The sequence below is a fragment of the Schistocerca serialis genome, chromosome 1 (genome assembly GCF_023864345.2).
Source record: "Schistocerca serialis cubense isolate TAMUIC-IGC-003099 chromosome 1, iqSchSeri2.2, whole genome shotgun sequence".
In the NCBI taxonomy this organism is placed as follows: Eukaryota; Metazoa; Arthropoda; class Insecta; order Orthoptera; family Acrididae; genus Schistocerca; species Schistocerca serialis.
The window spans coordinates 884,184,094-884,211,539 of record NC_064638.1 but is presented as its reverse complement, the minus strand read 5'-3'; the positions used below and the strand labels follow the sequence as shown (position 1 = coordinate 884,211,539).

The 27,446-nt window shown below is 39.8% G+C and overlaps 1 protein-coding gene across 6 annotated transcripts in view; it reads right to left on the bottom strand.

Moving 5' to 3' along the window:
* The window catches only part of LOC126410973 (uncharacterized), a 612,461-nt gene that overhangs the window by 289,116 nt on the left and 295,899 nt on the right, over window positions 1-27,446 (bottom strand). For all 6 annotated transcript variants that reach the window (XM_050081329.1, XM_050081331.1, XM_050081334.1 and 3 more), the window contains one exon: window positions 584-945. In XM_050081329.1, the coding sequence (XP_049937286.1) occupies window positions 584-945 (362 nt within the window). The remainder of the gene's footprint in view (window positions 1-583; window positions 946-27,446) is intronic.

Below are 27,446 nucleotides of genomic sequence, written 5' to 3'. Positions count from 1 at the left end.
TCACTCATAATTACAAGTAAAAAGTAGCAGTGTTCTGTCATTTTATGAAAGGATCCACACTACAGTGACACCAGCATTCTGACAAAGGCCTTAATGGCCGAAAGCTATGATTGTGTGAATCTTTTTATTGTGCCTATCGCAACTCAGCATCTCTGCTATATGGCAAGTAGCAACTTTCCTTCCCTCTTATTGTGACACCTTTTAAGATCGTATTCTTAACTTTGCTCCACATACAACAACATCCTCTTAAATCATTTCCCTTATCACGAGGAGAAGGGCATGCAAACCCAGGATGTTGAATGCCAAGCGCCCCCTCTCCCAGACCCCCTTATTCTGTTATTTTGTTCTGTTTTTAACTGGCCAGTAAATGCACTTCTTCTGTTTAGTATGTAACAATTATATTAGAATAAAGAGGAAAGGACAAGAAGCATTATACATTGCTTTGTGTTTTACAACATGACATATTAAATAACAAGTCATGCAAGAAAACTTTTAAGGGGAAAATGTGTTTGTACAGTTTGTTATAAAATCACTCTTAAACAGTATATATGAACAGAACACCGAAACAACTTTAAGAACTTACCTTGGTATACCAGACTGTGGATTTCGCCCTCCTCCTTTGGACCTAGGTTTCTCACTTCCTTGGCTATCTGTTTCAACAGTGCCACTGTTGTTGTTATTAATGTTGCTGTTATTATTGTTGTTGTTATTGTTGTTGCTGCTAGTTGTATGGCTGTTAGTAGTGATGGGTGATACAATGGGAATGTCACGGTTGACGTCTGCAACCTTGTTGGTGAGAGAGGGCCCTCTGAATCCAAAGCGGTTTGGCCTCAGTGATGCGGATCCACTGCTTACAGTTTGATTGCCGTCAATATCCCTCTTCGGACGTGGCAAGCGAGGAGTTGATCTGCCGGACTGGATAGGACTTATAGCAGTCAGTGATTCCTGTAAGAAACGTCACAGTTAGTAAAATATATAACATTTATAAACACAAAACACATCACTAAAGAAAACCTTAAGCAAGCTTTGGTTAAGTAAGCATCATCATTCTTACTTCAATTAGATTAAGTATTACTCAATTTTTAGCAATAACAAGAGGTCATTTTTGTTACACAACAAGTGTTCCTCTATTTTCTTGACAATCTTTAAGTTTTCCTAAAACATGTGATAAATCCATTGTGTGGGGTTTAAAAGTAATGATTCTTATTACCTATAATGTTCCAGAACTGACATAAAAATATACACAGGTTACAGATAGAATTTTCCAAAATGCTTGTTTACCGACGTCTAAAATTGCACTCAACATCCACATGTTTCACATATCAATGTTTCCATTTTTCTAACAGGCATACACATGACTGTCTTCAAAAACTGTTGAAATTATCACAGATATACAAACTTCTTTAAGAAGTTTCTTCTCTCTTGTATAAGCAAAATATCCTGTTTCCATTGAAATTAGAGAAAAGTTTGTCTTCCCTTCTAGTCCACAGATAACATTTTCAATACCTGAAATATGTATCATATTTTAGATCCTTTGTCATCATTTCCCAAGTTAAAAATCAATATAACACACAAAAACATTTGAATTTTCCTTTCTATAGCACAAGCTAACATCAATTTCCCTATAATTTCAAACACTTCCAATATATTAAAACAGTTCACTGATGCACCCGACACTTGGTCCTTTTGTTGTCAACATCACTGTCACCCTGTAAATTGCATCCCTTTCATATTTCTGATGTCCTATTTGAACTTCATTTACACAAGCTCAAGTACTTAGAAAATCTAAAGTACAAATTTTAAAAAATAATTCAATAGGATAGATAAAAAATCTACTCACCAAACATCGGCAGAACACACACATAAAAGAAGGTTATCATCATGCAAGCTTTTGGAGCCAGTGGCTCCTTCAGGCAGAAGAGCTGAAGGGGAAGAAAGAGGGGTGAAGGAAAAGGACTGGAGAGGTATAGGAAAAGGGATAGATTTCAAGAAAGTCACCCAGAAGACACCCTGTCTTGCATATTACCACGTCTTCCATCTTTAAGCCCTCGGACCATCAAATCTCATCTGATGCAGTCCCCTTCAACGCTTATGCCTGAAGAAGAAGCCACTGGCTTCAAAAGCTTGTCTAGTTGTAACCTACTTTTATGTGTGTGTTCTGACGCCACTTGGTGGGTATTTTTCATCTATCCAATTAAATTACTTTGTCAAAAATTAAATTAAAAAAAGACATACAAAACCATTATTCCCCGTCCTTGCAAATCCTAAAATACACACTGTTGAGCTGCTCATCTATAACTGCTTTTGTTCAAAATCACTCACTTATTCCTCGGAAATGATACACTTTATACTTGGCTGCCATCCCAGCATTTCACTTACATCTACACTCCCTGAACCACGGTATAGTGCAAAGAGTACATCCCATTGCACCATTTAGTGCTTTTCTTGTTCCATTCACGTATGGAGTGCACAAAAAATGATTGATTGAATGCAACTGTGCATGCTGTAATCAATCTAATCTTATCCTCATGATCCCTACAAGGGTGATATGCAGGGAGTGGTTGTATATTCTCAAGTCACCATTTAAAGTTGGTTCCTGAAACTTTGTAACCAGACATTCTTGGGATAGTTTATGTAGGACCTATCTTCAAAAGTCTGCCAATTCATTTCCTTTTTACATCTTTCTGACACAGTCCCACAGGTCAAACAAACCTAAACCTGTGACCATTTGCACTGCCATTCTCTGTATATGTTGAATATCCTCTACTAGTCTTATTTGGTGTAGGTACCAGACACTTTAACAATATTCTAGGATGGGTCACACAAGTGATCTGTAAGCAATCTCCTGAGTACAATTCCATAGTATTCTACCAATACACCACTTGCTATACCCATACCTGAACCTACGTGACCGTTCCACTTTATGTCCCTATTAAATGTTCCACATAAGTATTTGTACAAGTTTACAAATTCCATCTGTGACTCGTTAATATTAGATTCATAGGACACCAAGTTTTTCATTTTATGAGGTGCACAATTTTACATTTTTGAAGCCAGTAGCCAATTATTGCATCACATTGAAATCTTATCAAGGTCCGACTGAATATCTGTACAGATTTGTTCAGACTTTATTTTGTTGTAGATTACTGCATCATCAACAGAAAGTCTATGGTTGCTGTTAACATTGCCCACAAGATCATTAATGTGCAACATGAAGAGCAAGTGATCCAACACACTTTGCTGGGGTACACCCAAAGTTACTTCTAATCTGTCGATGACACTCCATCCAAGGTAACTTGCTGCATCCTCCCTACCAGGAAATTCCCAAACTAGTCATGTATTTCACATGATATAGCAACTGATCACACTTTTGATAATAAGCATTGGTGTGGCACTGAGTCAAATGCTTTTCAGAAATCTAGAAATACAGCACCTACCTGACTGCCATGTTACACGGCTTTCAGGATCTCATGCAGGAAAAGTGCGAGTTCGGTTTCACATGAGCTGTTTTTGAAATCCATGCTGGTTGGCATGGAGGAGATCCTTCTGTTTGAGATACCTCATTATGTTTGAGCTCAGAATGTGTTCTAAGATTATACACCAAATGGATGTCAAGGATATTGAATGGTGGTTTTGTGGATCGCTTCTGCTAACCTTCTTGTAGACAGGTGTGACCCGTGCTACAGCTACAAGGCATAGTTTTTTGTTCAAGGGATCTATGATAGATCAGGTAAGAGAAGGGCTAAACTCAACCAAAAATTGGGTACAGAATCTGACAGGGAGAGTATCAGGCCCTTGAGCTTTGTTCAATTTTAACAATTTCTACTGTTTGTCAATGTCACTGAACTAATATCTATTTCAGCCATCTGTCCACTGGTATGAGAATTAAATTGGGGAAATATTCCTGAGCTTTCCTTTGTAAAGGAGAATTGAAAACAGAATTAGGCATTGCAGCTGTTTGTTTGCTACTATCAGTTTCATTTCCTGTCTCATCCATGAGCGGCTGACACTAACTTTGGTACCACTAACAGTCTTTACATATGATCAGAATTTCTTGGGGTTGTGTAATGGATTATTTGCCAATATTTTGCTACAGTTGTCACTGAAGGCTTCATGTATTGCTCTCTTGACCATTAAACGTTTCATTCAGCACCTCTCTATCCACAGCCCTATGCTTTGTATTATACCTATTATGGAGCAATCTCTCTTTCTTTACAATGACTGTATACCGCTGAGGATCTCTCCCATTACGAATTTTTCTTCTGGGTACATATCTACCAATTGCATGGTCAACTATTCTTTGTAACATGATCCATAATTCCTTTACACACTCCTGTTATGAGCTAAAACTTCAACAAATTCCTCACTGAGACATGACACCTCTCTTTCTCTGTTCAGTTTAGCGAATATAACTGCCTCATTGTCACTGATACCAGCTTCCATGCAAACTTCCTCAAAGAGGTCAGGTCTGTTTGCTGCCATGAGATATAATATATTCCGTCATGATTGGGTTTCCTAATTATGTGTTCCAGCTAGTTTTCAGAGAAGGCATTTAGTAACATTTCAGAGGATTTATTGTCTTTCCCAACACTAACGAAACTATAATCATTCTTATTGACTGTTAGATGATTACATGTCTTTTCCAATGATTAAAGTACGGTTGTTGAACTTAAGTAAAAGCAAACTGAGATTTTCTCTTAAGTTTTCAGTTACATTAGGACAACCCAGTGATCAAGAAGGGCCCTTATATACCCTTGATACTGAATCTTGCCCAAACAATATCATGTGCAGCTTCAACTTCTGTCTTGGAGGATTTGAGTTTCTTGTCTACTGCAAAAAATGCACCACCTCCATTTCCATCATTTCCCTATCCTTTAGGAACATAATTAAATTTCCCCCAAAGACCATACTACTATGACTTCAGGTTTTAACCAGCTTTCTGTGCCTAGTATGTGTGCTATGGTGTTTTTCAGGAGCACTTTTAACTTTGGCATTTTGTGGCGAATGCTTCACGAGTTAACCATTAGTATTTTGCTACTCTCACCTTTTAATCTTACACTGACACTTCTGGGTTTCTCACAGCTATAATTATCTGGATTGGATGGAGCCACCCAATCTAAGGAACCCTTGCATGCACCCCATACACAGTTGACTACTTAGGTAGCTGCCTGTGATATGCAGTGCATATCTGATCTATTTGGAGAGATCCTTCAACCACATGGCACAAGTCAAGGAAGTCACAGCCTAGTTTCTCACAGAACTCTCAGAGTCTCTAGTTCAAGCCTTCCACTTGACTCACAACCAAGGGGACACAATCTGTTCTGGGGACAAAGCCGCAGACTGAGAGATTCGTTGAAACTCCAAGAGAAGATACTAGTATTCTCAACCTTCTCTGCAACTCACTGATATGATCCAAGTATGACCTCAGAGCCTAAAAAACAATACCTGTCAGTAGCATTATCAAAAATGAAAAAGTAACACACGATTCCATGGGGTCAGAATAGAGCAAGTTGAAAGGCCAGTTTATACAGAATGATATAGAGAGAATATATAGTTATAACAGAGCACAGCACCAATGCTAACTGCGCAAGACAAGGCACCTAGTAATGACTTAAAAAGTACGACAAGAAATTAGATATTTCTAGACTGTAAATGGAGACAGTCCAGCAGCACTGCGGTATGGATAGAAACATCATTCGAAAAAGCTACATGCGTGTGGATGCATCACACACTTGCTCATTCAGAAATTATTGACTAGCAGGTTTACAATGGACATAAAAGTACTATGTGATTGGTTATTGGTTACAATCCCAATAGTTACAGATTTTGGTATTTGGAACAACGTAAAATTGTTTTTGGACGATCCACGACTTCAGAGGAAACGAAGGAAAAGGAACCTCCACAACAACAACAAAAAAAAAAAGAGGATAAAAAGAAAACTTAAATACCTGGACAACAATGCAGAAAGATGTGTGGAAGATATGCCTCAGAATTTTGAAGATGTTAATAACTGACATGATGAAGAAGAATCAGATACTCTTGCAGCCAACGGAACATGAACTTAACCACGACTTTCAGCACATAAATGCCACTGACATAAAAGGGCGTATGGATGCTGGAGGGAGCTTTTTCAACGATTGCACAATTTAATTACTCTGATTCCAAAGATTTCAGTAACCATTGCTCAGTGTCACTCCTTACATCATTTACTAAATATTTTTGAGAAAGTAATGGACTCCAGGTTTGTAACTCTACCCCTTAGTAGTTGGATACTTGGCCAACCACATTTTGGATTTCAGAAGGGCAACTCTACTTAGAATAAGCTGTTCACATAATTACTTAGCAAATAATAAAATCTTTAAACAATGAAGTATCATCACTGGTGACCTGTGACTACTGAAAGCATTTTATTGTTCAACCATAATATTCTACCAGAAAATTTTTTCCAGCAACTATCACTGGAAAGATAAAAGGATCAACTACAATATACAGTTATTAAAATGCTGGAATTGTGCACACGTATATTTTCAAATCTGTTTTTTAAACATTATTTCAAATCTTCAGGATTTTTTCACCAAAATCACAAGTTACATCATCTTAATTTTTGGATTTTTTGTTTCACATAATGTCTGTCATCATACCTTCTCCTAGCTTACATATATGAAGGGCATTCAAAGTAAAACGGGTTTAATCTGAAAATGCTGAACGGCACTACGTATAATTGGTTACTGTGATTCTGCACAGATGAAAGGGAATGACAATGAAGAGAAGGGTGTTTTCCCTTTCTTGCTAGATCTCATACTTTTTCAGTAACACTTTAATGATTAATGCTTCAAATGGTAAAAAAACATACATGGAATAATGAGGAAGTTGATCTAGCAGCAGCACTCACAGACAATACTAGAAATGAGAGTGTTAAGTGATTTTTGTTTGTTTGTTAGTTTATTTACATTTTGTGCCTATAGGCCATCAAGCTGATGTCTCTTGCAAACGTCATACGTAAGTTGTGTAGATTAATATAGACACCACTTAAATACAGTAATGATACATACACTTGTATATTTTAAACACAGCTGCACAACAGCAACGGTTTCACATAATAAAATTATAAACAGCCGACCAGTTGCAATGAATAAAGAAATTCTTTACCTAGGTTTCAACAAATATAAATTAGTCTCCTTCAGAAGGTAGCAATTTTACATTAGTAAGGACTAATGTACCATCGCCATTTTTACAATTGTCGGCATAGATCCACATGTCACAGATAAAATATAGCCCTAGAAATAGGGTTTGTCACGTAAATATAAAATAGCTCATGGATCTTGCAGCGCTCACAACTGACACATGAATCTATGCCGACAATTGTAAAAACGGCGATGGTATATTAGTCTTTACTAATGTAAAATTGCTACCTTCTGAAAAATACAAATTTATATTTGTTGAAACCTAGGTAAAGAATTTCTTTATCCATTGCAACTGGTCGGCTGTTTATAATTTTATTACATACACTTGTCTTGGTATTCTAATTATGTGTTACAGAGGGGCAGATAGATTAGAATTCACTGAGTTGGGGAATGCACACTGCATTGATGTTGTGTGTACTAAAGAATAAGAACTGCATTTTATTATTATTATTATTTTTTTTTTTTTTTTTTTTTTTGCCGCCCCGCCCCCCCCCCCCCCCCCCCCACCCATGAAGCTTCAATCCTCCTCCACTAGATACTGAAAATGCTATTATCAAGCACTTGATCCAATCTGATCGATTTACATTGGACCCTTTAATGAAGGCAGTTGAGGAATTTATTGAGTTTTTCACCCAACAGCTTCAACTTTACATAAAATCATTAAATATCGTAATCTATGAGTCACTAATTAAAATCAAGTAAGGAAACACTTTGTGGCACTTCATACATTATTATGGTGGATTTTGCAGAAAAGTACACGTTTTGCAATGCTGCGCAAGGATTTCACTGGTGCAACATTCAGATTACCCTTCACCCTTTTGTTATGTGCTACGAAAGAGTGTCACTGTAATGTACAATTGTTTGCAGCTTGATACCAATACCTTCTACAATTTCCAGAAAATCGCTCTTACCTATACAGGGTGGTCAGGAACAGTCGGAAAAGTTTCTAAGGTTGTTGTAGAGTAGTTGGTGCTGACAAATTCTTCGGGAAAAAAATATATCGATACGTTGCGGTATTTCAGAGTTAATCAAGATTGTTCATCCGGCCGTTGTGCGCGCAAACTGAAACCCGATACAGTCATTAGTGTAAATCCGTCTCATAGCTCAGAGACTGCTGAGCCTTTGGCTCGGGTTCGATCCTTACTACCGTCCCACCTCTAATTTTTATATCGGTTATAGGAAACCAAACGAAGCATACTTTTGGCGTGGGATCGTTTGAATTAACTCGGAAACGGAGAAACGTACTGAATTTTTTTTCTTAACATTTATTTCTCTGTACAACCGACCCTTTAGCACGCTTACAAGCTTTTCGGGCTGGTTCTAACCAATGTGTCAGTCACTTAAAGTGATGACAGTTCTGCAAATACAAAAACGTAAGAACTTTGTTGTAAATTTGTGCCAATAGAATGGAATTTTTTGCCACTAGTTATGGCAAAAAATACATGTGATGAAGTTGGTGGTCCTATTACGTTTAACCAATATATCAAGTTCACAGCGTTCGACAGACAATCACATTTTAAGTCCAAAAGATCTGTTTACATTTGCCAAAACTCATATTACAGGAATACAACCAGTTTACGTTAAAAAAGAGGAGATAGCAAAATTCACAAATATGTTACAAAAATATTATGAATCTGCTTCTACCATTTCTGGGACAATACCAATAATTTTTTCACACCACTGAGTTAAAACAGGTGCTGATAAAGGGTGTTTCATCACGTACTAAATTCATACGCGTTCACCCTGTGCTTAGAAACCAATGCCTCTTTCACTATAAAGAAGAAATGTTCATTGCAACTATTTACTATAACCAGTGGGGACTTGGAAAAATTCTAGACATAATCGAGGAACACAGAGGAAACTGTCGAATTCATGAGACTAAGTTGACCACCTTCAGTTTATTGGTAATCACTTCATGCGGATGTTTGCTTAGATACTCAATGAAAATATTTTAGGAAGTTTGCTGGCTCCAGTGCAAGCACAAACACTGATCGCCGACATACATTCCGAACACAATATTCTCCATTAATAACTTGTATCGAAGAAGGAATACATTTTAGAATGCCATGGATATATATTATGTGAACTGAAGATGATTTGGCGTACACTAGCTAATAGTAATAAAATGAAACAAATATATTTTTATTTATGTTCTTTCTAATAAGTTTCCTTTAATTTACGTCTATGGTCACTTTTTTTGTTAACAGATTACCTGTTTCGGTCTATAATGACCATCATCAGATCTATTTTATAAAAACAAAGTCCTAATGTTCTTTCTTTTTTGAATCACTGAACAGAACACCCTTCCTTCTGATTTTTTATGTTGAAAAGTATAGTAATAGGCATGAGAAGTATGTCACTCTGATGAAAAATTCCTGAAATTTGCAACACACAATCTTCAGAAACGACTTTCAGTAGGGAACTATACATATTTGTAGGTACGCATAATTTCAGCATCTTAATAACTGTGTATCATACGTGATCCTTTTACCTTCCTAATTACACCAAATTCAATAAATTTTAGCGGTTTCGAACTTGTCTCTCGAAAACAATTTGCGTAAAAGACCCACATTTCAAAATTTGATCAAAAACCTCTCGAAAAATAATTTTAACCGTCTTTCACTACATACTTTCTTACACCAATTTTTCACACACGTCTGTGACAAGAAGGAACACGATTTACTTTGGATGATTGTTCGATTAGGTGAGCCCTGGCTTAGTTCTTATTTAGGAAACCATTGCAGAAAGTAGGCCTAGGCTATTCGAGTAATGCGAAGGGGGACATCACATCATCTGCATCAGAATTGCCCTGGGAGTCTCACAAAGTTCGATGAGTGGCCCACTATGTTCTTTATGTTGATGATTTGCCATTTTATTTGAATCGGGCAATCCTGCTGGCAGATTATAGAATCACTGGTTTGAAACCAAACGAAGCAACTACAGAGAAAATAGTAAGTGTTAATGCGAAAGTGACTTTTCTGCACCAATGGGTTAGCTTTAAACTCTGAAAACACATCTCATGTAGTCTTGTACCGTACTGTCAAAAATATCCCATCTCATATTAACGTAGTATATCAACAAGAAATAATAAACAGCGTGGAGTGGCCTACGTTCGTAGGCGTGTACATCGATGAAAAACTAACTGGAACATAGGCTAGCAGCTCAGCTCCATTTGCCGTAACTACCAACTTTTGCGATATAAATGTCAGTACGTTAACATATTTTCATTCATTCACTGATGTCTCATAGCATTACAATACAACATTCTAGGATAATTATTCATTGCACAAAACAAAGCAAATACAACTGTGTCTGAGGATTTATACACGTACATCCTACAGACATCTCGTTACGCACTTGGGAAAATTGACCACAGCATCACAGTACATTACGAAATTAGTTAACAACCACTCACTCGCTTATGGCCGTAAGTTTAGCCATATTCTTCATCTTACCAGAAATGTGTTCGAGACCATCGTCAAGGCTAAATCTACTGTTTGTTAAAACGAACAGAAACCACTTCACGATGTACTGTAAAATGATGAAAAACCTTCGACTTGCATGGCAGAGAGTATGCTTCTGTAAAGTTAGTATTACCTTACTACTTCTAAAAACATAATTTTCAGAGTGCTTAACGACAATTTTTATGCTTTATGTTAGAAGATGTACTTCTCGCCTACATGTCTGCACCCTTTACGTAATTCTGATATATGCCTGCCTCTTAAATGGTTCCGGCCGTATTCTTAAGCTTTAATATCAACAAATCACCGTGTATTTTGTGATTAAATGAGAGGCGCTGTGTAACCCAAGCAACATTTAATGTTGCACGGAGCCTGTGGCACTGAGTAAAAATAACGTTGTGTCGTTAAATACGAAACCCACAATTAAAGGAATTATTGTGTATAATGTGTGGAGGTAATGTCCAATAAAATTGTATTTCAGTAATTTAAGCCCAACAGATGTTATGCACATTGATTTTTGAACTATCGTCAAAATAGCGCAATCTACTTTAAATACGGCCCTATAAGCATACAAAACACCAGCGTTGACTTATCACGTAGAAAGGGGAAAAATACTTCTTAGAAATAAATTTCTCTATTATAAAATTCACACAAATATTTGGACCAATTACTACTTGGTCAAGTATACACTAGAACTGGCCAAGTGGTCTGGGTGTTCAGATTCTTGATTTCAGTTAGTGGGAACAGTAATGTTACCAACTAACCACCATTGCAAGTTTTTGCCATTTCTCGAATTACCTGCAAGCAGAACCGAGAATTGCTCGCCACTGCAGGCACTGATTTATGTAGACAGTCTAGAAATTGATTTCTTATGGTATCTCACGTTAAAAAGTAAATTGAATGCTCTTTCACGGCATGTTCCACAGCTCTGTGCCACACAGAAAAATATCGCGACACGCCGTTTAGCGCCAAAGGATATCTAACGATTTTTATGAGCTTCGTTAACACTGCAAAACGAAGCAAATAACATGTTACTAACATTGTGGTGAAAATTCGTAGTAATACTCAGCAGTCCATAGTGGGTCACAATACGTAAATAAAACTTCTGTGCCAATTTGTAAAACGCGATTTAAGAAATAGAATTACATCGTATGTATTCTTCGAATGCTCGAAAACATGCACAGTTTATGTAGGGGGTTTATATAATTTTCAGTGCTTTAAAGACGCTGCAGCAACATGCGCAGACATGAGAAAAAAGTTCTTGTTTTTAGTTCAAATCTGCCAATCGTTTCGTCCAAAGAAATAAGCATTGGTGTGCAGGATCCCGGACAATGTAGAGCCCGCAGCCCATGTTAAATGGATATACCCCCATAACATGTTTTGTTTACGTCTTAAGCAGCTAAAGCGTTTATTAACAGGTTTCGAAATTTCCAGTTGCTGGCGGTTGTACCATCAAATAAACTTTTTCTATATTTTCCCATTCCCTGTGCCATTGTTAAGTTACAGATAAAAGCCCATTTTGCTTTCCACACGTTAGTAGCTATCACACTAAAAAATGTGAATTCACCGGGACTGAGGCGGTAATTAATTGTGGAATTAAATGAATGAGCTGGTATTCCCATATCAAAAACAAGTAACAACTGTTTGTTGCAACCGTACTTACAAATCACCCGGTTTCCAGCACAGCACGAATGTGACTGGCCAAAGATGTTACATAGAAGAACATATAGAGAAAGGATTTATCTTTACAACAGAGACAGATGTAGAGTTATTAAACTGTTTACGTCTCAGTAGAATTAAAATGCAGCAAAACACTACTGGTCAGTATACAGCACACAAGTGGATACCAAAATATGAATAAATCGAAGCAATGGCTACACGTAGTTCCTGTATTACAAACACTACCCTCTGTAAATAATAAAATTCCCAGCATAATACATATGAATAGCTTTTTTCAGCAATAATTTAAGTACATGTTACATTCTTCTTTAACTACAACTCTGTCCTGCAATCTTTGAGAAACAATTAAGGAAGTATTGAATATCACCTTCCGAAATTTTGAGGAGACTAATTTCACTTATTGCTGCATTGAAGAGATGGTGCAAGTAATTCAGAATGGTTCATACGCCGCCCCATCATGGTCCACATTTATTCCCTGGTGGACGAACCTAAGGATTATGTTGCCCACGGGAGCTTAACATGGTGGAGAGCGTATTCGGTACAGCGGGAAATTTGTGCACATGCGTAATTCTATTGAAAGGAGCACATCATCCCGAAATTGTAGCAATGGCAACAGAATGGGCTGATTGTTATTTGGACGTAACTTAGCACTGCTCTTTCCTCCCTCAACAAAGACCTACATAGTCACTGCACACCATGGCTTTCCACATCATAATATGGAATGTACCGACTGCACGCGGCGACTGCAGCGCCACCCTGTCCGGTTGCGAATTGTTTTAGGAAGTTCACCAAGGTTGTGTTCGACGATATGCTGCTTTTGACACAGAAACAAAGACTAGGATTTTCCTTCGCCGTTTTAGAGGTAGCAATGCCAAGAAAAGTCGAGAGAAAGCTGTGGGCAAAGAGGTGACACGCAAAGAAGGGAATTCACCCGCGCTCTGTTACTTAACCGTAGAACACTAAAGGGGAAAAATTGTACATTGTAACTAAATCATTGCAAATTTTACTGTTACGTATTTTATACACTGGAAGTCATAATGTATAGCTTATCCAGAAGTTAATTACAATTATAAGGTCTGCAAAGGCATGTCAGGTAAAAAAATAAGAACAAAATGTTCTGTTATACACCCTATACGGGCGATACCAGATTGGCGGGAACTGCGAATTGGTACCAACGCAATAGTAAATTGCAAAGAGATGAGAGCCGATGATTTTCGTAATTATCTAATAAATATGATACCTGCTTTTCGGAGCTGCTGAATTTCATGATCGGTCGGGAAGCCCCTCCACACGTTCAATTTATCAGGTGGCCGATAAAATGGTCCAGATAAATTCTTAAGTGTTGTGTAGGGCCCTATGGCTGCACATCGAGTAACAACGAGATAGACTCACGGCAACAATGTGACAAAAAGAGCAGGCACGGGTCCTTAACAGGACTACATCAAAACAATATCGCAACATCTTTCGACTGGCTTTGAAGAATAAACTGATGACAACACTGAAGTCCGGGCACAGGTTACAGGCACAGTGGCACGACGAACTGGGACCTTTGTTGAGATCTCGAGTTGTCATGCGTCGGTTTACTGTTGACACCACACCACAGACAACAGGCTTGCATGGCATACAGCCTGTGTCGATTGGGACATTGAGTGGTAGTGTGGGTGGTTCACTGACGAGCTCCGTTTATGTTTCTGAAGGCCATATCGACGCCAACGTGTTCGCAGACGACCTAATGAATGCTCACAGCAAGCAGCAATTCCCGAAATCCATTCCTGTCCAACTGTTGGACTTGTGATTTGTGGAGCTATTGGATATGACAATAGAACCGATTTAGTAACTGTTGAACGCTTGCCATTATATGATAAGAATGATAAATCTATATTATGTTCAGTTACAGTTTTAAAATAAAAATTTTTTAAATCTTTTATTGGATCGTATGAACAGAACGGAGAATGTACTTTAATCTTGGAATTTCGGAGAACAGTCTCAGGTCAGCTTGAATAAAGCTCATTGGAGAATACAGTGAGGTGACATAACTCATGGGATAGCGATATGCACATATACAGATGGCGGTAATATCTGGTACACAAGGTATGAAAGGACAGTGCGTTGGCGGAGCTCTGATTTGTTCTCAGGTGATTCAAGTGAAAAGTATAATTCCATGTAAATACAGCCCACACCATTATTGAGCCACCATCTGCTTGGACAGTGTCTTTTTGACGACTTGGGTCCATAGCTTCTGGGGCCTTTGCTACGCTCGAACTCTTAGTGTCAGCTATTACCAACTGAAATCGTGACTCCTGTGAGCAGGACATGGAATTTACGACGTGATTATGGTCGCACGACGGGAATTAATAGACTCTGAATGCGAAGTGGTAGTTGGAGCTAAACGCATGGGAAATTACACTTTGGAAACCTTTCAGCCATTCAATATTCCGAGATCAGTGTCAAAAGTGTGCTGAAAATAGCAAATTTCCGGAATTACCGGTCACCACGGACAACGCACAGCCGACGACCTTCACCTAACGACCGAGAGCAGGGCGTTTGCGTGGAGTTGTCAGTGCTAACAGACAAGCAACACTGCGTGACATAACCACATAAATCAATGTGGGTCTTAGGACGAACGTGCCAGTTAGGGCGGTGCGGTGAAATTCGGCGTTAATGGGCTGTGGCACAAGCCGAAAGATGCGAGTGGCTTTTCTAACAGCGCATCGGCTGCAGCGCCTCTACTGGGCTCGTGACCATATCGATTGACCCTACACGACTGAAAAACCGTGGCTTGGTCACACGAGTCCTGATTTCAGTTGGTAAGAACTGACACTAGGAGTTCGCGTGTGGCACAGGCCCCAAGAAGCCATGGACCCAAGTCGTCAAAAAGACACTGTGCAAGCAGATGGTGGCTCCATAATGGTCTGGGCTACATTTACATGGAATGGACGGGGTCCTCCGGTCCACATGAACCGATCACGGACTGGAAATTGTTATGTTTGGCTGCAATGAAACCATCTGCAGCCATTCATGGACTTCGCGTTTCCGAACAACCGAATTTTTATGGATGACAATACGCCATGTCACCGGGCCACAACTGTCTGCGATTGGTTTGAAGAGCATTCTGAACAATTAGAGTGAAAGACTTTGCCATCCAGATCGCCCAACATGAATCCCATTGAACATATATGGGACATTATCGAGAAGTCAGTTCATGCACAATATCCAGCACCGGCAACACTTCCGCAGTTATGGACGGCTATATTGGCAACATGACTCAATACTTCTGCAGGGAACTTACCAACGACTTATTGAGTCCGTTCCATGTCGAGCTGCCGCACTACGCCGGGCAAAAGGAGGTCCGACACGATTTTAGGAAGTATCCCAAGATTTTCGTCATCTGTGTACTTGACCTGAGAACGTTCTCAGCTTGACTAAAAGGATGGGGGGAAATTGCTCAGCGCGAGGAATATCCTCAAATTTCTTATGAATAAAACTAGCAAAGCTTCTCATAAACGGAGAACACGACCGTTTTTAGGTGAGATCCGTATCATGCTTCAGGTTCAGTAAGTCCTATTAAGTTTAAACGAGATTTTTTTTGTAAAAAATGGTAGAATTAATGTCGCTCGGAAGGCAAAAAGAGAGATACATAGCCCGATTAAATACTGAAGAGCCCGATTAAATACTGAAGAGAGAGACGGTGGAAGTTTATACAGGTTTAAGAATAAAAACATATTTGGCTGACGATTCACTTCCTTCCCGAAAACCGCGAAAGAAGAGTGGGGAGGGGGAAGGACCTGTCAACCGATGCGAAAATGGAAATATTTGTGCTATTTAGCAGACCATGGTTTTAGGATTGTTGTAAAGGGTGACTTGGGTATACACGAGAAAACTGTGACACTGACATTCTCAGGTGTTCATCATGTTACCCTAAAAGCACCCAGAAACGTTGGGGATTTATGAAGTTGAAGATCTCAAAGATACGTTTTCACACACATAGGAAATTATATGGTGTTAGACAGCTCGCACAGAGTTTCGGTTTGGAGTAGATAACAATGCGCTGTATTCTTAAGATGTCGTTCGCATGATGTTTTCTCCTGAACTTCGATAGCAAGAAACTTTTCCGCATGTCGAAAATACGGTAACATCGTCGGAAAATCAATATTCGTAAGCTGTCCGTAAACGTCTTAAAAATTTGCTGCCGCACTTAAAACTACACTCTAAACATAACGAACTCTTCCAGAACACATTGACGCCAGTTCTATATTTGTACGCTAAATAGTTTGCCTATTTGAGTGAGCCGATTGAAATGCATGATCACGCGCGCATTATGTACCAGACGTAGCATATAACACATACCAAGAACATTCTCAGCTGAGGAGGAAGTGAGAAAGAACTCACTCGTCCGAGAACATCCTCGAAATTTTCATAGGACACAGAGATCTTTCTCACAGAACATTCTTTTGCTCAGAGTATCTTCTCTGGAGAATGTTCTCCGTTTTATTCATATGATCCATTACACGTAGCCTCGGACTTTTTAGGTTCTGACAATCTTAAATTAGGTGCTTAAATAGGTTCTATCACTTACAAAATTAGGTTATAAAAATCAGAAAATAAGTGATCAAAATCTGACATTTTATTGTCTAGAAAGACTAATAGATTGACAAGAATCCACATTATATTATTGTCCATGTCCATAACTACAGTAACAGTAAATAACTAACACTTCCTCCAGATTTTCCGTTGAGAAACTGCATCTCTCGATTGTTAATAGCATCTTATATGTCCAGAATAATCGTTCCACGTCAACAGATGTCACCGCAGCATATTTAAATGACGGTATTAGGCGCATGGGGACTGCACACTCATGTTCCCTAGCGAGTAAGTACGGGTTCTGGTTGAAGTGGTACGTTGGGAAGTTCCTCACGAAATAACTGCATTCTTGCACATGCTTTAATAAAAACCTTTTCTGATGGCTGAAACTAGCTTATTTACATGTGGAAATTCGAGACGTATCGTCTCAGCTACACGATTCGTCGCTTGGGCAAGACATGTGATATGAAGCAAAGCTGGTAAAATACTATCAACAACTTAACAGCAGCAATCATGTATCCGGCTGCATCAGTGTACATTAAAGTACTTTATTTTCATCTAGACTGTTGGGGGAAAGTAATTTGAGGGCTTTATTAAAAATGTGTGCAATTGTTTCCTGCTTAGTCTTTTTTAGCTCCTTGCTACAGATCAGATGAGGTACAGAGCGAGTGTGAGGACCTAACTTTCCAACAATCAATAAGCCACATATCGACCTTGTCTTGTCAGCTGTCTCATCGACAGAGATCCACATGTATGAATCGCCTATATGTACCTTTATCCTTCTCAATGTATTTTCATATAAAGTATCTAAATAGTTCTTTCTCAGTGAGGATTCTGATGGAATGCTGCAGTGACAGTGTTTCTCTAGAAGACTATGGAACTGGCTTTTTCCAACTGCATTGAATAGTATGTTTGCTGCAACAATGGCTGGACACAGGTCGAGATGATATTCGTTTTTGTTTGTTGCATTTGGTTTAGTTACAAACGTACGTTTCAAGTTTGATTCAATTTTTTTAAAATCTGCCTCGTGATTAATCCCTGCAACATGCTGACTTAATTGCAACCTCTGATCAGGATGTAACTAAAAACAAAAAGAAATGAGAAATACTTTATGGAATAATTTACGTACGAGATCTACGCAGCAAAATTAACTTACATGAAGGGTTTAGAACAATATTTTTGCGTTCGCATGTGTCTGGTCCAAGTTAACTCTGGAATGACAGTGGCATCACTGTTTTCTGAGTGGACGTAGCAGATGAAAGGTTAACATTTTACTTACGTCTTTGTTGCGCGCATTGCAGTGAATAACGCTTCCGTCAGCAGAAAAATCAGGAAATTCTTGTAACCAAAGACGAATCAGAGATGATTTAGAGCTGGCTAGTTTCCGCATGCTTGACTTTCCACAAATACACTGTCGCTGTGATTTCACCACATCCAAGCAGCACGTTGACCGACTGAATGAGGAAGCTGGTGTTTCTTAAACAGTCTGTTCAGACAGGGGAGGTAGGCGCCCGAGGGAGATCACTAGGCTGCTCCGTGTCCTGTCGGCCCATTTGACGGGTCACAGCCAGCGTCAACCTTCTCGTCTGACTCACGATTGGCGTTCACAGTCACAGCCAGCGTTAACGGTCTCGTCTGACTCACGATTGGCGTTCATGCATGCAAACAAACCAGTTATCATTCAATTACTGCTTTCTAAGTAGCCCGTAAGATCAGAAGAGTAGTTTTAGTCATGTTGTTGTTGTTGTGGTCTTCAGTCCTGAGACTGGTTTGATGCAGCTCTCCATGCTACTCTATCCTGTGCGCGCTTCCTCATCTCCCAATACGTACTGCAGCCTACATCCTTCTGAATCTGTTTAGTGTATTCATCTCTTGGTCTCCCTCTACGATTTTTACCCTCCACGCTGCCCTCCAATACTAAGTTGGTGATCCCTTGATGCCTCAGAACATGTCCTACCAACCGATCCCTTCTTCTTGTCAAGTTGTGCCACAAACTCCTCTTCTCTCCAATCCTATTCAATACTTCCTCATTAGTTACGTGATCTACCCATCTAATTTTCAGCATTCTTCTGTAGCACCACATTTCAAAGGCTTCTATTCTCTTCTTGTCCAAACTATTAATTGTCCATGTTTCACTTCCATACATGGCTACACTCCATGCAAATACTTTCAGAAACGACTTCCTGACATTTAAATCTATACTCGATGTTAACAAATTTCTCTTCTTCAGAAACGCTTTCCTTGCCATTGCCAGTCTACATTTTACATCCTCTCTACTTCGACCGTCATCAGTTGTTTTGCTCCCCAAATAGCAAAACTCCTTTACTACTTTAAGTGTGTTATTTCCTAATCTAATTCCCTCAGCATCACCCGACTTAATTCGACTACATTCCATTATCCTCGTTTTGCTTTTGTTGATGTTCATCTTATATCGTCCCTTCAAGACACTGTCCATTCCGTTCAACTGCTCTTCCAAGTCCTTTGCTGTCTCTGACAGAATTACAATGTCATCGGCGAACCTCAAAGTTTTTATTTCTTCTCCATGGATTTTAATACCTACTCCGAATTTTTCTTTTGTTTCCTTTACTGCTTACTCAATATACAGATTGAATAACATCGGGGACAGGCTACAACCCTGTCTCACTCCTTTCCCAACCACTGCTTCCCTTTCATGCCCCTCGACTCTTATAACTGCCATCTGGTTTCTGTAAAAATTGTAAATAGCCTTTCGCTCTCTGTATTTTACCCCTGCCACCTTTAGAATTTGAAAGAGATTATTCCAGTCAACATTGTCAAAAGCTTTCTCCAAGTCTACAAATACTAGGAACGTAGGTTTGCCTTTTCTTAATCTAGCTTCTAACAAGGGAACCTCCCCATCGCACCCCCCTCAGATTTAGTTATAAGTTGGCAGCGTGGATAGACCTTGAAAAACTGAACACAGATCAATCGAGAAAACAAGAAGAAGTTGTGTGGAACTATGAAAAAAATTAGTAAAATATACAAACTGAGTAGTCCATGCGAAGATAGGCAACATCAAGGACACTGGGAGTCAAGGTGTGCCGTGGTCCCGTGGATAGCGAGAGCAGCTACGGTACGAGAGGTCCTAGGTTCAAGTCTTCCTTCGAGTGAAAACTTTAATTTCTTATTTTCAGTTTATGTGACAAACTCTTATGTTTTCATCACTAGTTTGGGAGTGATTATCACATCTGCAAGAAAACCTAAATCGGGCAAGGTAGAAGAATCTTTTTACCCATTCGCTAAGTGTACAAGTTTGGTGGGTCGACAACATATTCCTGTCATGTGACGCACATGCCGTCACCAGAGTCGTATAGAATATATCAGACGTGTTTTCCCGTGGAGGAATCGGTTGACCTATGACCTTGCGATCAAATGTTTCCGGTTCCCATTGGAGAGGCACGTCCTTTCGCCTACTAATCGCACGGTTTTGCGGTGCGGTCGCAAAACACAGACACTAAAATTATTGCAGTGAACAGAAACGTCAATGAACGAACAGACAGAGCATAACTTTGCGAAAATAAAGAAAGTAAAATTTTCAGTCGAGGGAAGACTTGAACCAAGGACCTCTCGTTCCGCAGCTAATCACGCTAACCACGGGACCACGGCGCTGCTGAGATCGCATTCTCCTTGATGTTGTCTATCTTGCATGGACTACTCAGTTTGTATATTTTACTAATTTTTTTCACGTTTTCACACAACTTCTTCCTGTTTTCTCGATTGATCTGTGTTCAGTTTTTCAAGGCCTATCCACTGTGCCAACTTATAACTAAATCTGAGGGGGGTGCGATGGGGAGGTTCCCTTGTAAGATAAGTCGTAGGGTCAGTATTGCCTGACGCGTTCCCATATTTCTACGGAATCCAAACTGATCTTCCCCGAGGTCGGCTTCTACCAGTTTTTCCATTCGTCTGTACAGAATTCGCGTTAGTATTTTGCAGCCGTGACTTAATAAACTGACAGTTCGGTAATTTTCACATCTGTCAACGCCAGCTTTCTTTGGGATTGGAATTATTATATTCTTCTTGAAGTCTGAGGGTATTTCGCCTGTCTCATACATTTTGCTCACCAGATGGTAGAGTTCTACATCTACATCTACATTTATACTCCGCAAGCCACCCAACGGTGTGTGGCGGAGGGCACTTTACGTGCCACTGTCATTACCTCCCTTTCCTGTTCCAGTCGCGTATGGTTCGCGGGAAGAACGACTGTCTGAAAGCCTCCGTGCGCGCTCTAATCTCTCTAATTTTACATTCGTGATCTCCTCGGGAGGTATAAGTAGGGGGAAGCAATATGTTCGATACCTCATCCAGAAACGCACCCTCTCGAAACCTGGCGAGCAATGTACACCGCGATGCAGAGCGCCTCTCTTGCAGAGTCTGCCACTTGAGTTTATTAAACATCTCCGTAACGCTATCACGGTTATCAAATAACCCTGTGACGAAACGCGCTGCTCTTCTTTGGATCTTCTCTATCTCCTCCGTCAAACCGATCTGGTACGGATCCCACACTGATGAGCAATACTCAAGTATAGGTCGAACGAGTGTTTTGTAAGCCACCTCCTTTGTTGATGGACTCCATTTTCTAAACACTCTCCCAATGAATCTCAACCTGGTACCCGCCTTACCAACAATTAATTTTATATGATCATTCCACTTCAAATCGTTCCGCACGCATACTCCCAGATATTTTACAGAAGTAACTGCTACCAGTGTTTGTTCCGCTATCATATAATCATACAATAAAGGATCCTCCTTTCTATGTATTCGCAATACATTACATTTGTCTATGTTAAGGGACAGTTGCCACTCCCTGCACCAAATGCCTATCCGCTGCAGATCTTCCTGCATTTCGCTACAATTTTCTAATGCTGCAACTTCTCTGTATACTACAGCATCATCCGCGAAAAGCCGCAAGGAACTTCCGACACTATCTACTAGGTCATTTATATATATTGGGAAAAGCAATGGTCCCATAACACTCCCCTGCGGCACGCCAGAGGTTACTTTAACGTCTGTAGACGTCTCTCCATTGATAACAACATGCTGTGTTCTGTTTGCTAAAAACTCTTCAATCCAGCCACACAGCTGGTCTGATATTCCGTAGGCTCTTACTTTGTTTATCAGGCGACAGTGCGGAACTGTATCGAACGCCTTCCGGAAGTCAAGAAAAATAGCATCTACCTGGGAGCCTGTATCTAATATTTTCTGGGTCTCATGAACAAATAAAGCGAGTTGGGTCTCACACGATCGCTGTTTCCGGAATCCATGTTGATTCCTACATAGTAGTTTTGTCAGGACTGGCTCTCCCAAGGCTGTCAGTAGTTCTAATGTAATGTTGTCTACTCCCGGGGCCTTGTTTCGACTTAGGTCTTCCAGTGCTCTATCAAATTCTTCACGCAGTATCATATCTCCCATGTCATCTTCATCTACATCCTCTTCCATTTCCATAATATTGTCCTCAAGTACATCGCCCTTGTATAGACCCTCTATATACTCCTTCCACCTTTCTGCTTTCCCTTCTTTGCTTAGAACTGGGTTTCCATCTGAGCCCTTGATATTCATACAAGTGGTTCTCTTTCCTCCAAAGGTCTCTTAATTTTCCTGTAGGCAGTATCTATCTTACCCCTAGTGAGGTAAGCCTCTACATCCTTACATTTGCCCCCTAGCCATGCCTGCTTAGCCATTTTGCACTTCCTGTCAATCTCATTTTTGAGACGTTTGTATTCCTTTTTGCCTGCTTCATTTACTGCATTTTTATATTTTCTCCTTTCATCAATTAAATTCAGTATTTCTTCTGTCACCCAAGGATTTCTACTAGCCCTCGTCTTTTTACCTACTTGATCCTCTGCTGCCTTCACCACTTCATACTTTTAGTCATACAAATTTTATTTGACTGGATTTTTAAAAATCAGACACAGTCAGGTTCTAACATGAAATTAAGTATTTTCAGTGCTATAAAATTACAATTTTCGATAAAATATTTGCGTGATTCTTAGCTGGGAAGACCACGAGAGAATGTTAGTAATAACAAATTTTATTTAATTGGATTTTTAAGATTTACGTGCAATCTGGTACTAACCCGAAATTACGTATTTTTAGGTGCTACGAAACTAGCGTTTTCGATCATAAATTGGCGTAATTCGTGTATGTACTACATTTATTGCCTTTATTTAGTGAGGAACGAAATAGGTTTTTACCTAAAATCCGAGGTACAATTATAAGTGACGAAACTTCCACTTGCACTGAGTACACTTATTTGAACACATATGTGTGATAAAAGTAGCCCCTCCCCCCCTTTGAATGCGAATGCAATATTTCGACTTCTGAAATGAACAGCTACAACAATGGACAGTTTTACGCAATAAGCGATTGTTAGCATTCTTCTGTCAGCATTTCAGTTTATTTCATCAGCAAAGTTAGACGTTTCTCTTTGCGGTCTGCAGAACGACTGTCTCGATAGACGAAAGAATTGAGGTTGTGAAAGTATATGTTAAAACAATTTAGATTAAGGTAACTCGTGAAATTTTCGGGGTCAAATATCCGGAGGGAGGACTACCAGCGAAGAGAGCAATACAGAGTTTGTATAAAAATTGGCGCAGCCAAGGATCTGTGCAAAAATGTAGAACGACACAGAACTCCTTCAGTTCGCAAGCCAGAAGTTGCTGCAGACACTCGCCGAAGACTTATTAAGAGCGCAGTCTACACGTAAATTAGTCATATAGGCGCACGTAAGTAGGAGGTGTTGCCAGCGATATTGAAAAGTCTTAGTCTGAAACCATATCGTGTGATAGTTATGTAGCAATTACGGGAGGATGACAGTCAGAAACCGGTCGATTACCGCACGTGGCTTTTGAATAACATCAGCGATGGTTTGTTATACCCTTTCCATTACATTATGAGAGATGAAGCAAGGTTTCATCTTCCCGATCATGTGAATTCACAGAACACAAGGTACTGGACAATGGAGAACCCTAACACTGTGTCAACCACTATTACACGATGAAGGAAAAAAAAAAAATCGGCGTTTGGTGCGGTGTAACAGGGAACGCACATCACTGGACCGACATTATACAGCTTCTTCCAGGAGGATGGGGCAACATACCACACGTCCAAGGTATCCCTGGAACGATCAGCGAACATTTATGGCCACCATGTTCGCCAGATCTATCCTCACGTAATTTTTTCCTGTGGGGTCACTTTAAGAGAGAGGTCTATGAAACATATCCACACACAAAACTGGAACTGAAAGACATCAGCCGTGAAGTTGCCGCATTGTATCCGAAAATTAAGCCCGGTGAGTAGATATGCTTAGACGTGCACAGCTGTGCATTGATGTTGCAGGGGGTCACTTTCAACATCTATAATTACAATTTTCACCGTACTTTTTATTGTGAATGAATGGTAAGTCCATTTCAGTTCTTCGTTTCTGTCATTGAACTGCATTTCCTTTATACTTGGCTTGGTTCAAATGGCTCTGAGCACTATGGGACTCAACTGCTGAGGTCATTAGTCCCCTAGAACTTAGAACTAGTTAAACCTAACTAACCTAAGGACATCACACACATCCATGCCCAAGGCAGGATTCGAACCTGCGACCGTAGCGGTCTCGCGGTTCCAGACTGCAGCGCCAGAACCGCGCGGCCACTTCGGCCGGCTCCTTTATACTCTCACGGGCTACTTTTATCTGCACCATCCAGTCTATCACTAACCACAGAAGAGTTGTTGCTCTCATGGCCACTGTAGTATGTCATACTACTTGCTCTCCCGATGAATCGCAAAAATAAGTACTGTGTAACGCGGTCGACAGAAATCGGTCGATTTGGTTGTGGTGATAAACTGATCTATAGCGTAGCCCAGATCTACGTTCGGGTGAAGTACGATAATTTGGTTGAGAGTTAGCGAAGCCAACGAATGCGAATGCCAAATAAACGCTGTAGTAACAGAGCTCACTGTCACGCAGCCTAATGTTTACATTCGCGCCATGTTTGACCCCTTAAGACCTGAATAAATTTCTAGGTGAAAGATAAAGTCATGGAGCTTTAGAGATACCCGAAACTCAGAAGAATGCAGCACTTGTTAGAAGCGTTGGTAGCTTCCTAAAGAATCAGCACCTACCGGCAATGGCATTCAGAAACAGTTAACCTTCCAATTATTAACACATCATTTGTATGATGCGAATTCGTGACACTCGGCATTAAGTGTTAATCAGTCGATTTCAACCAAACGCTGTTGTATCGCAGACCTCATTTCAAGTGCCAACACTCTCCCGAGCCTTTCTTCAGACTGTAATTTAAAATTTATCTTTTATCATATATGTAACTACATCACCTTTCAGTGGAGGCTGTGACTCAAATGTCAATATACTTGATGATAGTGATAGCAAATGGTATTCCAGCAGGATAACACGCTCCTGCACTACACGTCACATTACAAACTCCTTGATGAACACACAAACCTTTGTCTAGAATGCCCGGTTCCCAAATTTGTGATCCAAAGAGCATGTACGGGATGTGATGGAAAAACGTGTACTCTCATACCTGTCTCCAGACACCAGTCTTCACTAACTGATACAGCATGTATTTCAGGCAAGAAATTCCTAGAAATGGTAATCTGATATAGCTCCATGCCACAACTAATACAACACCGTATTGGCGTCCGAGGCGTCACACAGTCATGACGAGGATGAACATTACGCCCGAATGAAAGTTTGATCATTTAATCCTCATTGTATGATGAGCATCTCAATCAAGTTCGATAAATATCAGACACGTGTTTCATGATGTAACATTTTCCATTTCCGTCGGTATAATTTCGTATGAAATTTTTACTAACACGGCTGCAGTTCGTAGAAGGTGAGATACCGTAAGACATTCATGCCTTGAAAGGCTTGTGCCCCACATCCATATACCGGCTCAACAGTTTTGTGGAATACAGGGAAACTAGCCATTTTATTAAAGAAATTTAACTGCACAACGTGTACTCACTACGACTGACCAGGTAAGTATATTAGAACCAGCAACTTCTATTAGACCAAGGCTTAGCCCAGAAATATTAATACAAATAACCACTCAGAAGGCTCTCAGCTACACAGAAGCTTCGAAGAATGGAGACTGATTTTGTTGTGCTTACTGGGCTAGAGGGGACAAGAAATTCGTGCTGGCTTACGAAATAAAGATTAGGTTGATGATATGGCTCTATAACGAATGCTTCTACACGCCGAAAAGTAACTGCATAGTCACATATCTTCCACTGCATATATGAAGCACTTTAAGTGAGATCACTCAACAGTGGACAAAAAAATCTTCCATTGTAATTCGAGATCACAAAGCTGATGCTAAACTCACAATTACACACTCACTAGGAGCTCTGTAATGAGAAAAGCCTACTGCTGCTTTTCTGAAAACGAAACATCTGGCAAGGTAGGCAAATCAGCTAGCTTCAACAGAGTAAGAAAATATATAAAAGTACCAACTGCCCATCTTTTAAACCACCTCATACTATTAATCATGAAGAAGTGAAACGCAAAATGACATGAGCAACCCATATTAAAAGGCAAAGACTACGCCAATATTAACTTGATACTACTCCGGAAGGTTCCAGAACACTTTAACACGCCCCACGTTCTACCGCACATGCTAACGGAAACGTCTACAACGCACTTGCTCAGTGGCATCTACGTTTTGCGACAGATGTAAAGAAGAGGGTGCCGCCTAAATACTTTTTATTGAAGTGCAGGTCACATTTTAATGTAACACAAATCGACAATTGTGCATTTACATTACGTAATTACGAGTGCAAATGTCGTGATGAAGCTCTGTAATAATGGAAAACTACAGTAGCTAGGAATGGGGCTGTGAAAGGTCAAATCAGCATCTTTTCGATAGAGTGGTTAACTAAACAATCTTCTACACAGGAAATTCAGATTTTTTAAAAAATAAACGCTATAATTACCTTTTATTTTTCCAAGAAACGTCCTGCTTCCCAATTCTAAACTAAGTTTTTATCACCCCACCGACTGTATCTGTGTACTCTGGTGACCTTAGAATTGCTGTGTCCTAACAGCGGCAGTGATTTATTAGTTCACAGTGACGAAGGGCAGTGATTTTGTACTTCCTGACTCCTCTACATATCATTCATATTCTCCAAACATCAACACCCAATTTAATTTTCGAACACAAGAGTTTCTTTTATCAGCGCTTGTAATAACGAATGTCGCATATTTACCTCAGCAGAACAGGAAAATCTTTAGTGAAACGCTTACATTCATTTCCACGATATGGGTCGGAATCAACACAGCGCCGTAGATTACTTCAGTGTATATGCGATTCTTCGCGCTGCTGTTGTAATAATACAACGTCTTTCGATTAATTAGAATTCGTATCTCCAACACACTGAGATTTCTTACGAGAAACACCCCAACATTTTGAAGCCATTTGAATTTTAGGCTTCGTGTTATTCATATTTTTATTTCACACCATATAGGCTGTGTCTCGACTAGTCGTCAGGCACATTTTCTCTGATGTTT